General features: G+C 40.9%; 1 protein-coding gene across 2 annotated transcripts in view; it reads right to left on the bottom strand.

Annotated features, from left to right (window-relative positions):
* LOC140738422 (rasGAP-activating-like protein 1) overlaps positions 1 to 15,067 on the bottom strand; it is a 271,421-nt gene that overhangs the window by 163,906 nt on the left and 92,448 nt on the right. For both annotated transcript variants that reach the window (XM_073065690.1, XM_073065691.1), the window contains exon 7: positions 5,892 to 6,032. In XM_073065690.1, coding sequence (XP_072921791.1) covers positions 5,892 to 6,032 — 141 coding nt within the window. The remainder of the gene's footprint in view (positions 1 to 5,891; positions 6,033 to 15,067) is intronic.

Below are 15,067 nucleotides of genomic sequence, written 5' to 3'. Positions count from 1 at the left end.
TCAGCCAGGGTTGATGAGGCCCAAACACAGAGGAGACCACAGATGATAACTGATACTCCCACTATTCTACCATTTATAATCAAGAGTGGATTTCTTCCTTCAGTTCTGCTCAATGGTGCAGCGGACGTCCTCCACAAAGTCATAAAGAATTTGCAGCTTAACATCGCATCCAGCAGAGTTCCACCAAGTGCCTTACCATCCTCAACACACCAAAGCCAAATAATGCTTTTTCACTGAAACTGCACTGCAGTGACTCCTTCCACTTCCCCGCCCCCATTGTGTATTTGATATTTCAATAATATTTGAGTAATCTTGAATATATACTGTTTGATTAAGTATTCTTGTTCTTCTAAATAATTAATTACGGGCTATATGTTACTATTACAAGTTACTGTTTTACTATTCTATAGAATTGCTGAGTACACCCACTGAAAAATGAACCTCAGGATTGTATGCGCACTCTGATAATAAACTTTACTTTGACGTTATATGTATAAATACATTAATTACATACGTCATACACCACCACATGACTTGTGCACGCCTCGACTAAAGTAAAGATGAAGTTATGCCCGTGTTCGTGGACTCCCTGCCTTCCATTGAATTAATTTGACGTTTTGAGGTTACAAAACATGCAATTAACATATTTTACATATAGCCAGTAATTATTTAAATCAACAAAAATACCTAATCAATGTACATACAAGATCACTCAAATATTATCGAAATATCAGATACACAGCACTCCCCACACCTGTGGTACCACACTGTCCAAGCACACCACATCTCCCTGCTCCTGGCAACCATCGCATCCATTAGCAGAAGCCAAACACGTTAGCTATACATTCGCTTGAATAAGTGAAGCCATATCCATGTTTGTCACTCAGGGTGAGGATACAACTTGGGTTTAAAGTTTGAAGGTTTAGTTCACACCCGCCAGGATGAAACCGCAATTGCCTTTTCTTATTTATTGCACATCATTAGAGAGTTACCCAGGCAAGATTCTAATCCCAGTCCCAGAGGTGAAGAGAATGACACATCAGTGATCCAGCCAAACACTAGGGAAATATACAGTCCATTTAGCTCATCCAGATTTTCATTTTGCTGTTCACTGAGCGGCACGCTATGACAGAGCGTCTATGTTTTATTCATTACTCCGCTCTAGTTTTTATACAATTGATGGGTTTCGCAGATCGGTGGTGCCAACTTCTAAAGCTTGTTCACATTTCGCAAAGAAATAATCTTGACCTAGTTTAAATCCAAATAGCTGTTTCAGCACCAAAATTCTTTTTCATTCATCCTTGACAATTGCAATCAAAACAAAATGCTCTCCACATCCTGTTACTATTAGACATTAAAGCTAAAAAGATATAGGAGCAGAATTAGGCCATTCAACCCATCAAGACTGCTCCACCATTTGATCATGGCTAAATTATTTTTCCTTCTCAACTCCCCATTTTCCTGCCTTCTCCCTGTCACCTTGACCACCTTACTAATCAGGAACCTATCAACCACCATATTAAATATACCCAAATGATTTGGCTTCCACCCATATATGGCAATTAATTCCACAGGTTCACTACACTCTGGCAAAATAAATCCTCCTCATTTCATTCCAAAGGCCTTTGATCTTAGACTCCACAACAACTGGAAAGATCCCCTCCATGTCCACCCTATCTAGACCTTTCGATATTAAATAGTTTTCAGTTAGATCCCACCTCATTCTTCTAAACTCCACTGAGTACAGGCACAAAGTCATCAAACATATCTCGTACATTAACCCTTTCATTCCCATGCTAATATTTGTAACTCAGAATCCGAATCAGGTTTATTATCACCGACATGATGTGAAATTTATTAATTTAGCAGCAGCAGTTCAATGCAATACATAATAGAGCAGAGAAAAAGGTAATAATAATAAATAAAATAAAAATAATGATAATAAATAAACAAGTAAATCAATTACGTATATTGAATAGATTTCTAAAAATGTGCAAAAACAGAAATACTGTATATTAAAAAAGTGAGTTAGAGTCCAAAGATTCAATGTCCATTTAGGAATCGGATGGCAGAGGGGAAGAAGCTGTTCCTGAATCGCTGAGTGTGTGCCTTCAGGCTTCTGTACCTCCTATCTGATGGTAACAGTGAGAAAAGGGCATGCCCTGGGTGCTGGAGGGGCTTAATAATGGACGCTGCCTTTCTGAGACACCGTTCCCCGAAGATGCCCTGGGTACTTTGTAAGCTAGTACCCAAGATGGAGCTGACTAGATTTACAACCTTCTGCAGCTTCTTTCGATCCTGTGCAGTAGCCCCTCCATATCAGACAGTGATGCAGCCTGTCAGAATGCTCTCCACAGTACATCTATAGAAGTCTTTGAGTGTATTTGTTGACATGTCAAATCTCTTCACACTCCTGATAAAGTATAGCCATTGTCTTGTCTTCTTTATAACACATCAATATGTTGGGACCAAGTTAGATCCTCAGAGATCTTGACACCGAGGAACTTGAAACTGCTCACTCTCTCCACTTCTGATCCCTCTATGAGGATTGGTATGTGTTCCTTCATCTTACCCTTCCTGATGTCCACAATCAGCTCTTTCATCTTATTGATGTTGAGTGCCAGGTTGTTGCTGTGTCACCACTCCACTAATTGGCATATCTCACTCCTGAACGTCCTCTCGTCACCACCTGAGATTCTACCAATGATGGTTGTATCGTTAGCAAATTTTTAGATGGTATTTGAGCTATACCTAGCCACACAGTCATGTGTATACAGAGAGTAGAGCAGTGGGCTAAGCACACACCCCTGAAGTGCACCAGTGTTGATCTGCCAGCGAGGAGGATATGTTATCACCAATCAGCACAGATTGTGGTCTTCCAGTTAGGAAGTCAAGGATCTAATTACAGAGGGAGCTACAGAGGACCAGGTTCTGCAACTTCTCAATCAGGACTGTGGGAATGATGATATTAAACACTGAACCTTAGTCGATGAACAACATCCTGATGTAGGTGTTTGTGTTGTCCAGGTGGTCTAAAGCCGTGTGGAACTCCTCGCCAATGACAGCATCAAAGTGCATAACCAAACACCTTGCCAGTCCACCGGCCACTTCTTTGCCCATTCTCCCAACCTGTCCAAGCTCCTTGGCAGACCCCCTGCTTCCTCAGCACTACCTGCCTTTCCATCTTCATTGGCATCATCCACAACCATGGTCAAAGAGCCATCGATTCCATCATCAAGCATATAACATGAAAAGTAACAGACTCAACACTGACCCCTTCAGAACACCGCTAGTTACTCCAACCAATGACAGAAGGCCCTCTTTATTCGCACTCTTTGCTTTCTGCCAGTCAGCCAATCTTCTACCCATTGTTGTGTGAATGAAATCACCAGAGAAAAGTATTGGTAGATACAAAACATCTTCTTTATTCAACAAAGTACAGCAGTCATCTTAGGGAGATGCTTTCGGTTGAAGGGTCTCGCTGGCCCAACATGGGGCTCGATATTTTATGTGCCAAACATCAACAGACAACTCCATATTTACAAAGTATGGACAATGCTTTTTTTGAAACCACATACAAACTTCACACATCCTCATTCTCATCCACACCACAGACATCCAAATGAATTTTAACCAGCACTGTCTGGTCTGGGATTCACAGCTTTTAGGACCCATTGTTCAGGGCTGCGCTCCAAATCAATACATTTTCAGATGTGAAGACTGGTAGCCAAAGTCAATTGCTAAAAGTATATGTCCTAAACCCAAAAATCACTCTAACACTATCCATGCTAGAGGCTTTCCTTTAATACCAAGAGATCTTATCTAATAGAGCTAGCTGTTTATCTATATGATCTACATGAACTCCCACAATGTACCAATATTTAGATGTATTATCCACAACGTGCTATGTCTAGACATTGAGAGATTGAGGTTAATGGGCATCTGTTCCCTGGAGTACTGTGGAATGGGAGGTGACCCCACTGAAAAGTGTAAAATTCATTGATACCTTTAAGAATTAGACGCTGGGATGCTGTTTTCTTAGCGTACAGAATTTAGAATTGAAGTGTCATGGTGTCAGATAAAAAAAAGCTGACTGTATCTGTCAGGAGAAAACCCTTCTGTCAATGGGTTCAGTTGATTGACCTTCTCTACTCCAGAGGCCTGTGATACTCAAAACAGAGACTGGAATATCTTCAGACACAAAGGTAACAGAGGCATTCGGAGGCAGACCTGCACTACGCTGATGAAGAACTTGTTCCATGAGCCACTTCAGCGGGAAGAGAGGAAGGTAGGATATTATCTAAATGTGCCGATTGGGAATACTGGTATACAAGAGGAGACTGGCATCCTTTTAGACCATAAAACAGCCCATTGGGTCTGGTCTGCCATTCAATCATGGCTGATTTATCCTATTCTCCTTCCTTCTCCCCTTAACCTTTGACTCCATTACTAATCAAGAATCGATTAATCTCCACTTTAAATATACCTAATGATTTGGCCTGCACAGCTGTCTGTGGCAAAGAATTCCACAGATCCACCACCCTTTGGCTACAGAAATTTTTCCTCATCACTGTTCTAAATGGACATCCCTCAATTCTGAAGCTGTGTCCTTTGGTCCTAGGCTTACCCACTATGGGAAACATCCTCTCCACATCCACTCTAGTAAATATAATTTGGGCGTAAATTAAACATAAAAAATACACTTATTATATTGTATGTTGTGAGCGACTTTTACACCAGTATAAAGTTTATGATCTAGGTTTAATTTATAAACATAAGAAAGTCTGCAGATGCTGGAAATCCAAAGCAACACACACAAAATGGTGGAGGAACTCAGCAGGCCAAAGAACATCTAAGGAAATGAATAAACAGTCAACTTATTGGGATGAGACACTTCTTCAGGGCTGAAAAGGAAAGGGGAAGATGCCAGACTAAAAGAGGGGAAGCAGGATAGCTAGAAGGCGATCAGTGAAGCCAGGTGGGTAGGAAAGATAATGGGCTGGAGAGGAAGGAGTTTGATAGAAGAGAGTGGACCACAGGAGAAAGGGGAGGAGGAGGGGACCAGGGGGAGGTGATAGGCAGGTGAGAAGAGGTAAAAAACTAGAGTGTGGAATAGAAGAAGAGGGGAGGGGGAGGGATTTTTTTTATTGGAAGGAGAAATCGATATTCATGCCATCAGGTTGGAGGCTACCTAGACGGAATATAAGGAGTTACTCCTCCACCCTGAGGGTGGCCTCATCTTGTGAACGGTGCTGTGTACCTGCGATGTTTTCCCTTGCACCTGTGCGTACGATGATCGACTCAATTGTGACTTAAATATGACAACGCAACAAACAGGTAAGAGGGCAAATGAAACCTAATCCTCCTTTGCAAAAGGTTTAGAGCAAAGGAGCAAAATCATTTTGTTATAACTACAGTGACCCCTAGACTATGGGGATGGAGGGGGTTGGAGGAGAATGTGTGGTGGGTTGTGTTTTTCACAGATATACGTAAGCCCTGGGCACATTACCGTTCCAATACACATTGGATCATTTCCAGCCCATCCTCTGCAGCACTGACATATTGGAATATAATGGATTAGACAGGGTACACAAACCCTGTACAGAAATAAACACCCATTCTAAAATTCATCGAGTGGCTACACTCACATCCTTTCTAGTACATTGATATCTTTGATGGTTTTCTTTATGTTTAATATGTAAAACCAAATTGAAGCATCTACTGTGATGGAATATTTATAACACAAGGACACATAACTAGACTCAGCACACCTGTGAACTTGTCACATTCTGTATAGCCAAACATCCGTTTCATAAATGCAAGTTTACAATGGGGGGGGCAGTAAACGCCATTCACGTACAAGTGTCAAGTCAAGAAAAGTGGCACCTCACCTTTCCCAGAAAGTCATTCTTCCCCACCATATCCCAATCCCAGACTTCCACAGTGAATGTCATTTCTTCCGTTGGCTTGTCACCCTCCAGCTCAAACTCAAACACTTCATTCCAGTGAGGAAAACGAGTCTTCTTTATAGTCTAGAGTTGCAAAAGATTTGAGAAGTTACAAAATAAAATCAGACTGAAGTATTTTGTTTTGTTGAGCAGATTTACCAAGTGGATGTCACACATTCAAGGAAAATTGCATAATTATGAACTTAAACTTAAGGAGGATTTTGAAAAAAATAACAAGTGGAAAGTAAGTGAACATTCTGTTCTTCAAAAAATAAAAAAAAAACAATTCCTGATTACTAAAAACCTTCTTTTTCCACAGATACACAGACAAAATGCAGGTCAGGCAGCATCTATGTAAAAGAATAAACAGTCAATGTTTCGGGCTGAGACCCGTCTACAGGGCAGATGTTAATTTGCACTATGGAATGTTGGCAATTTCCATTATTATATCCTAAGCATAATGCAGCATTTTTTTAACTGACCATTTTTTTCCCTCTGACCCTTCTGGTTTTCAAGGTGAAGATATGTCTCTACCAAAGGAGCCGTAAAGCACTTCTTCATTCCGCTTGCCTGCGGGTCACCTTTGGGCAAGGTGTAGCACCTGCTTAGCCACTTGATCAGGGTCATGTGAAACCATGGGAGCAGGTGGTGGACAGTCGTATGAGCAGTTGGTGCACGTCACAAGCCCTGGTTATGTGACCACAGGCGCCAGGCAGACAATCTCTGAAGAGTATTGATAATGGCTGGGGTCACCCGTCTTGTAAAGACACTGCCCAGAAGACAATGGCAAACCACTTCTGTAGAAAAATTCATGAAGAACAATCATGGTCACCGAGACCACGATCACCCATGTCATATGACCCGGCACATAATGCTGATAATGATGCTGATGCCCTTTATTAAACTTTCCCTCACTAATTCACACTTTCCGTTACAATATAATTTACTTTCCTCTCCCATCCCGTTAGCCTCTGTGCATATTTTGCAGACATTAGACCCCAATCGGCTCCTGCCTTATCCCCCACTGTAGTTGTAACTTCATTCCCTCTTTTCCCTTTTATTGAGAATTCTAGACAGATTGGTCTTTGTCTTCCAGTTCCAAGATGGAAAGAACAGAGCTGGAAATTTGCAACAGCACCTCCAAAGCCCCTCTTGCATTTTCCCCAGTTTGCCCATAAAACCATAAGACATAGGACACAGGCTTAAGGTGCTGGGGAGTAGATACAGAGGAGACGTTTAGTAACATCAGAGAGTGGTGAGTGCGTGGAATGGGCTGCCGGCAACAGTGGTGGAGGCAGATACGATAGGGTCTTTTAAGAGACTTTTGGATAGGTACATGGAGCTTAGTAAAATAGAGGGCTATAGGTAAGCCTAGCAATTTCTGAGGTAGGGACATGTTTGGCACAACTTTGTGGGCCGAAGGGCCTGTATTGTGCTGTAGGTTTTCTATGTTTCCTATAGGAGCAGAATTACACATTTTGGCCCATTGTGTCTACTCCAGCATTCCACCATGACTGATTCATTATCCTTCTCAACCCCATTCTCCTGCCTTCTCCCACTAACCTCTAACACCCTTACTAACCCAGAACCGCTCAGCCTCCGCTTTAAATACACCTAATCACTTGGCCTCCACGGCCGTCTGAGGCAATAAATTCCATAGATTCACTACCCTCTGGCTAAAGAAATTCCTCCTCATCTCTTTTCAAAAGGGACATCCTCACCAGCTTAGCTCAGTTCTCACTCTTTACTCACCTCTGATTTCTGTTAATTTTATACTCTTTTTGAGTCGTTTTGCTGTGCTACGTTATTTATTTATTTACAGATAAAGCACAGGATAGGCCCTTCCATTCCATCGAGCCACCCCGCCCAGCAACCCTCTATTTAACCCTAGCCTAATCACAGGACAATTAACAATGACCAATTAGCTCATTGACCAGTACGTCTTCGGACTGTGGGAGGAAGCTGGAGGACCCGGAGAAAACGCACGCATTCCACAAAGAGGACATCGAGACCCTGTACAGATGACATCGGAATTGAACTCTGAACTCCGACGCCCTGAGCTGTAATAACGTCGCCACCTTTCTCCCTCTGACGCCTGGCTAAAGAATTCCGCATCCGAGGGGGCCTGCTTATACCAGGAGGGTTCAGCGATTGTTACTGAGTTTTGATGCCTGATTCGTGACCAGCAGAAGAATCTCAGGAAACCGGCAAATCATACTGTGGAGTTTCCAAATCAGAAAATGGTACAGGGAAGGATTCACATCAAAAAGGCAGCATCTCCAAAGCATGGCAGAATGGAAACCTCAGTCATAGCCAGAGCTGGATTAAAGATTCAATTCTGAACGCCAACACCGCTGGATGATCCTCACCATTTCTTCTTCCATCTCCATTCAGAGTCTTGGGTTTGCAACCTGGGGTCCATGAAAAAGGAGGGGTTCCTAACCTTTTCATGCCATGGACAAAAATCATTAAGCAAGTTCCCAGTTTGGGAACCCCAGACTCAGACAAGACAGCACTACGAATAGGCCTCATGGCTCCTTGAGCTTGCCTCGCCAATCGTAACCCAACTTCTATTTCTCCACATTTCAAAGTTCAAAGTTCCTATATTATCAAAGTATGTATACGTTATATGACCTTGATTCGCCTCCTTACAGGCAGCCACAAAACAAACCTCAAAAGAACCCATGAAACAAAAGACCGTCAAACTCCCAACATGCAGAGAGAGGGGAAAAAACAAATTGTGCAAACAATAAAGGTGAGCAAACATGAGAAAATCTGCAGGTGCTGGAAATCCAGGGCGACACACACAAAATGCAGGGGGGATTCAGCAGGTCAGGCAGCATCTACGGAAGAGAATCGATGCTTCAGGCTGAAACCCTTTGTGACTTTTGCTTGGGAGTCCACATTTGACTCGGACTCGTGGATGCAGTCCCAGAGGTTTCTGCTTTCATCCAGCCTGGTCTCCGGACTGCAATGCTTCTGAACTAACACTACAATGGTAGATTGTCAGATCGACACAACTCAGTCGAATGTGTACCTCTTGGCTTCTTGACCCTGGCTGAGTACAGTCCCCACTGGGGCCATTCACTGTAGATCACATTTAAACACTTCCACCTTTAGCTTGCTTTTATCTTCTCCTCTCTCATATTTCTTAGACGTGTAATACTTCCTTTGAAAGTGTAAAAGCAGAAACGTATCAAATAGCAAAGATGGATTTTTTTTAAGATACAAGGAGCCAAACTGCATTGAGAATACCGAAATTTTAGATGTGTCTGCATTTCTTTATCCGTTACCTTGACACATAGTTTCAAAGGGTAAGAAGATTAAACAATTTACCCCATGAGAATCTGATTAAAGTGATATTTGAATGTCTGTGGGAGGATACTGCTTCTCAACTCCATTGTCCCATGATGTGAAAATTGATCAAACACAGATCTTCAAAATTGAGCGCACAGTCTTAGTGATGACGAGCTTATAATGTCATTCCAGTGGAAAGGTGAGGGAAGGAATTTATGGAATCAAATAAATTTACAGTAAATACAGGTCACTCTAATGGTTCAATAAACAGTCATTTTTTGTTTTGGCACTGAATCTGAAATCAAATGTGTTCAGTCAAAGCAAACTCTGTGTGTACATCAAACACAGCCAAACTTAAGCTTCAAGTGAAGGATGCAAAGGTTCTGTTTTAATGAGCAGAGCACTAAAAACTGAATTATCACGAGATGCAATGTGTCAGGGGCTACAAACATATAATTACCAAAAAAAGCCACATCGTGAACTTATGTTTAGTGATTACGTCTTGTATTTTAACAGAATTGTCTTTGTTATATGTACATGCCATAGTTTGTTAGAAATTTAAAAGCAATCTTGACAAAATTGATTATAAAAGTTAAATTAAAATGTATTTTCGGCCAATTGTAGTTGTCAATCTAAGCAAGGCATTTAGAATTTTTGTGGAAAATAATGGAATATTGATGGGAAAGCTCATTCAGTCCTGATTGAAGCCAAGTGGCATTGAATAGCAATTCTATTGGAACAATTTAATTAATCAATATTCGAATCAAAATTATTTTTGATGCACCATCAGTGCCGTTTTGAAACATGTTTATCACCTTGATTTATTTCAGGTGCTTGAGCTTCTAGCGATACGATTGGAAACATCGTTTTCAATCTGATTGTATGGTTCAATTTACATCAAAGGATGTATACAGTATTCGACCTGAAATTCTTGCTCTTTGCAGACATCCACAAAACAGAAACAAACCTAAAGAGTGACAGACAAATCAAAGCCCCTGCACCTACCGCCACACACACACACACACAAGCAGCAGCCAAAGTACCGACCCTGTATTCGTTTCTGATTTAAGATTACCGATCATAGGTACAAATGAGGATATAGATTTTGTAATAAAGAAGTAACTACCTATTGGATAAAACTTTAATCAAATGTTATGCTTCAAAACTCCATAAAGTATTTGTTATAGTCAGTGACAGCCCACTGATGCGACAATTGACGACTGGCAGAAAATTAAAATAAGAAAAAAATCTGGAAGGAATTTTCTTTGACCTGTTAACAATCTCTAAGGATAATTTACCTCCTTCAGAAATTCTACAATTGAAACTGTTCAGTTTCTGGGCAAAAGATTATCACTGTAACAAGAATAAACTAAAAAGATACTTGTCTGTTAATTGTCAAATGTAACTTATAAGTCACCAGCCACTTTATTAGGTAATTCCTGTTCCTAATGGAGTGGCCACTAAGTGTATGTGTGTGGTCTTCTGTTGCTGTAGCCCATCTACTTCAAGGGTCAATGTGTCGTGTGTTCAGAGATGCTCTTCTGCACACCACTGTTGTAACGTGTGGTTATCTGAGATACTGTCACCTTCCTGTCAGCTTCAACCAATCTGGCTATTCTCCTCCAAACTCTCTCATTCACAAAGATTTTTCATCCACACAACTGCCACTCATTTGATTTTTTTTTTTGGTTTTCACACCATTCTCAGTAAACTCTAGAACCTATTGTGCGTGAAAATCCCAGGAAATCAGCATTTTTGAGGTACTCAAACCATCTGCTCGGGCACCAACAATCATTTCACGGTCACAGTCACTTAGATCACATTTCTTCCCCATTCTGATGTTTGGTCTGAACAACAGCTGAACCTCTTGACCGTGCCTGCATGCTTTTATGCATTGGGCTGCTGCCACACGATTGGCTGATTAGGTATTCGCATTAACGAGCAGGTATAACCAATAAAGTGGCTACTGAGTGTGGACTACAACTGATCCTTTACAAGGAAGAAGACTATAATCAGTTAAGGCCCCAGCACTAGTCCCTGTGATACCACACTAACTTTTACAGAAGAATAATCTGAGCAAAATGCACTTTTCAGTAAGCACACAAAATGCTGGAGAAACTCAGCAGGCGAGGCAGCATTTATTGAAAAGAGTTCAGTTGACATTTTGAGCCGAGACCCTTCAGCAGGACCTGCCAAAGGGTCTCGGCCCCAAATGTCAACTCCACTCATTTCTATAGGTGCTGCCTAGCCTGCTGAGTTCCTCCAGCATTTTGTGTCTGTTGCTAGGACTTCCAGCATCTGCAGATTTTCTCTTGTTTGCACTTTTTAGTATTCCGAATGACTGCTTTAAAAGAAAATTTGTCATAACTGAACTTATTCCAATGATAACTGAAGGAAAAAAGGGAAAAAAAATTCACGGAGCTTCATTTTTATTTGCCTTCTGCTTTAATTACCAGCAAGCTAAAACAAGGATCATTCCCTCAGTGCATCGAACGCATAATTATTTTTAGATAATTCAAATGAGTCATGAAGTGAGAATTTAAGCTAATTCTGTCGCAAATTATTAATGCTTAATGTTCTAGGAGTTGTTAGATTCATAGCTGTGGGAGTGAAGAGCAGTTGGAAATTAGTCAAAATTCCTGTAATCAAATAAATTATGCAAGAGATTGTATATAGAGATAGTCATCCGAAGTTTTAAGTGTTTGTAATTGAGTAATGGAACAGTAAGTCTGATTTACTTGTAGCCATTTGCTTCAGAAGACCTCCGTCTGCGTCTTGTCCAGTAGATAAATGTAGAGAATTACAAATCAGCAAGAAAATCAGAATCAGATTTAATATCACCAGCATATATCATAAAATTTGTTAATGCTATGGCATCAGTACATGAAATCCATGATAAATAAAAATAGAGAAAAAAACCGAGTTACATTAAGTATATTGATTGATAGCATCCATCTATCTCAACGGACAATGGAAAGCAACACTGGAGTGACCACCCCAGGGCACAAAGTATGGGAAACCTGGGGTGCCCAGTCGTCAAGATCCTCCCTCGGCCTCACCAGTGTAGTCCAAAGGAAAAGTTTACGAAGCAATACGTTTGATACCAGCTTGACAGCAGGAGCTGCCGGAAGGATGTACAATGACGTCCAGCCGCCTTAGGGTCTCCACTCCGGATTTGCTGTCTGGGTTTACTCCCGTAGCCTTCATCTCTCCTGAGGCTGCCCACAAGGCAGTGGGGCTACTTATCCAATAGCTGGGGATCTGGTCTGGTTCACGAGCACCAGGGCTTGTTCACACACTGGTGGGCCTGCGTGCTATGTGTGCACGGACCAGACCTCCTCCCCGCAGGTATATGTATGAGTATTAAATAGTTAAGTTAAAATAAGTAGTTGCAAAAAACAAATAAAAAATAGCATTCATGGGTTCAGTGTCCATTTAGAAATCAGTTGGTATTGAAACCACGAACGCTACCTCACTACTTTTTTATTTCTGTTTGCTTTATTTATTACTGAAATGAAAAAGTTACTGATGACTTCATATTACAAGATACTTCAAGTTAATTACAACTAAACAATTAATATAGACAAGTTGATAGGTGTTTTTATGTCCGATTCTAATGATGGATAGACCTTGTCAAAAAGAATAATTGGGTCTTATTGGAAAAATTATCATCAATTAAAAATATGTGGAGGTATTAGTGCATAGATTTGCTGACAAAGGCAATACAGCATGATTTGACAATCTCCAGAGCCTGCTGGCTAATTTATCCTACAATGTATTTAGCAATTCGCAGACAAGAACTCAGCTTAAGTTGCCCCATTACACTGGACAACACATTTTTTCGAAAGTGTTGCTTCCTCAGAAATTTATTCTTATGATAGTCCACTTGAAGATGAACACAAATATAATTTGAGACTACTTGTATCACATAGGAATTTGAGAAACAAGAAGCTAACTTTTATTTAATATAATGTGTTTAATTGCATCACGATGCTGACACTTTGCAATAGTTCAACTAAGCTAAAAATATTTTGTTGATGATTTTCATTTGTACTCAGTGTCTGAGGCTTCTTGCTTAAGTGTTCAACAATAATCAGCCAGCATTGATGGATTCCAGTTGCCCTGATACCGTTTCTCCATGACCGCAATGTCCTGGTGAAACCTTTCACCGTGCTCGTCACTGACAGCACCAAGATTTGCAGGGAAGAAGTCTAAATGAGAGTGCAGAATATGAATCTTCAGTGACATAACATGGTTTTGTATGCTTGAAGCATGTTGTCAACCAGCTAGTGCTCTGCCAAGAAAATTTTCAACAACATCCTTGAATACCTTCCATGCAGTTTTCTCTGGTCCCACTAGAAATTCTTTGAATTGCTTGCCATTGATGGCTTGCTTGATTTGTAGACCAACAAAAATGCCTTAATGTTGTTATCAATGATTCTGGCTTGAACTATGAATTGAAATAGCAAATAAAGGTCATTGAAAAATGGTGCATGATAGGGAAAATTCCATGGTGATTTTCATGATTAGCAGCTCAAAATCCATAAGATATCCCCAAAAGTATTCAGGAAGCAAAATCTTTGATGTCTAATGTTACATAATGACCCAAAACATCGACAATTCCTTTTGCCCCCAAAAGCTGCTCAGTTCCTGCAGCCATTTGCTTTTCACTCCGGATTTCCGCATCTGCAATCTCTCGTGATTCCATTTCGCGCACTCTTTTGGATATGGATATTAATTCCCTGTTAACATCACCATTTGCACCCAGTGGCCAGTTTATTGGGTACGCCTGTATTCCTGGTCATTAATAATAATATCTAATTAGCTGCAACCCAATGCATAAAAGCATGCAGACGTGGTCAAGAGGTTCAGCTGTTCAGACCAAACATCAAAATGGGGAAGAAGTATGATCTAAGTAACTTGGACCACGGAATTATTGTTGGTGGCCATGAAGGAAATGGACAATACATGATTTGAGTCAAAACCCTTCAACTGGACACTATAGGCTTGTTTCTGGTCAGTGTGCTGTGTCATCTATAAAGGTGACCTAAATAATTGAGCAGTTCAAAGTTCAAAGTGCATATATTATCAAAGCATGTATGCACAATACAACCTCGAGATTAGTCTCCTTACAGGCAGCTATAAAACAAAAACCTCAAAAGAACCCACCAAAAGAGAAAAAAAATCAACCACCCAATGTGCAGAGAGAGAGAGAAAAAAACAAATTGTGCAAACAACAGAAGCAAGTAAATAGCTTCAGAACTGGAGCTTTATGAAGGACATGAAGCCAGGCTTCGCAAGCAACGGCCACCGACCATTCCAGAACTGGCCTCTCCCTCGCCTTCAGTTGGATGAAAATATATCCGAATCACAATCTGCTCCTCTGTGATGAAAACAAATACAATACACACTGGAAGTGAATGCTTGCTTATCTGCCATAAAAAATCACAGAATTGCAACAGTCCTTACTGGCATTCTCTTCCCTATCCAGGACACGGAGGCTAACCGGCCAGTTGTGGTGGATTGGCTACTACTTAAGCACATTAATTGGGACAAGCTTGAAAGATCTAGCCTCTTTCAGGCTACAAAGTGACATAGCACTTTGGTTTCCAATGTTTATTTGTAGTGCATTTGAGGCACCAGCACGCCTCTTGATTTTCCAACATGGAACATAATATCATTCCAGTTCAAACACAAAATATTGCAAATGTAGAACTGAAACAAAGACGAAAATGCTGGGGATGTTCATAATATGAAGTTGTGGAATTCAGAACCGAGTTCAAGTGCTGCTGTGTTCCTCTGCGGAAAATGTTCTACGAGCC

Source organism: Hemitrygon akajei, chromosome 14, assembly GCF_048418815.1.
Source record: "Hemitrygon akajei chromosome 14, sHemAka1.3, whole genome shotgun sequence".
Lineage (NCBI taxonomy): Eukaryota > Metazoa > Chordata > Chondrichthyes > Myliobatiformes > Dasyatidae > Hemitrygon > Hemitrygon akajei.
This window is presented reverse-complemented; position numbering and strand designations above follow the sequence as displayed.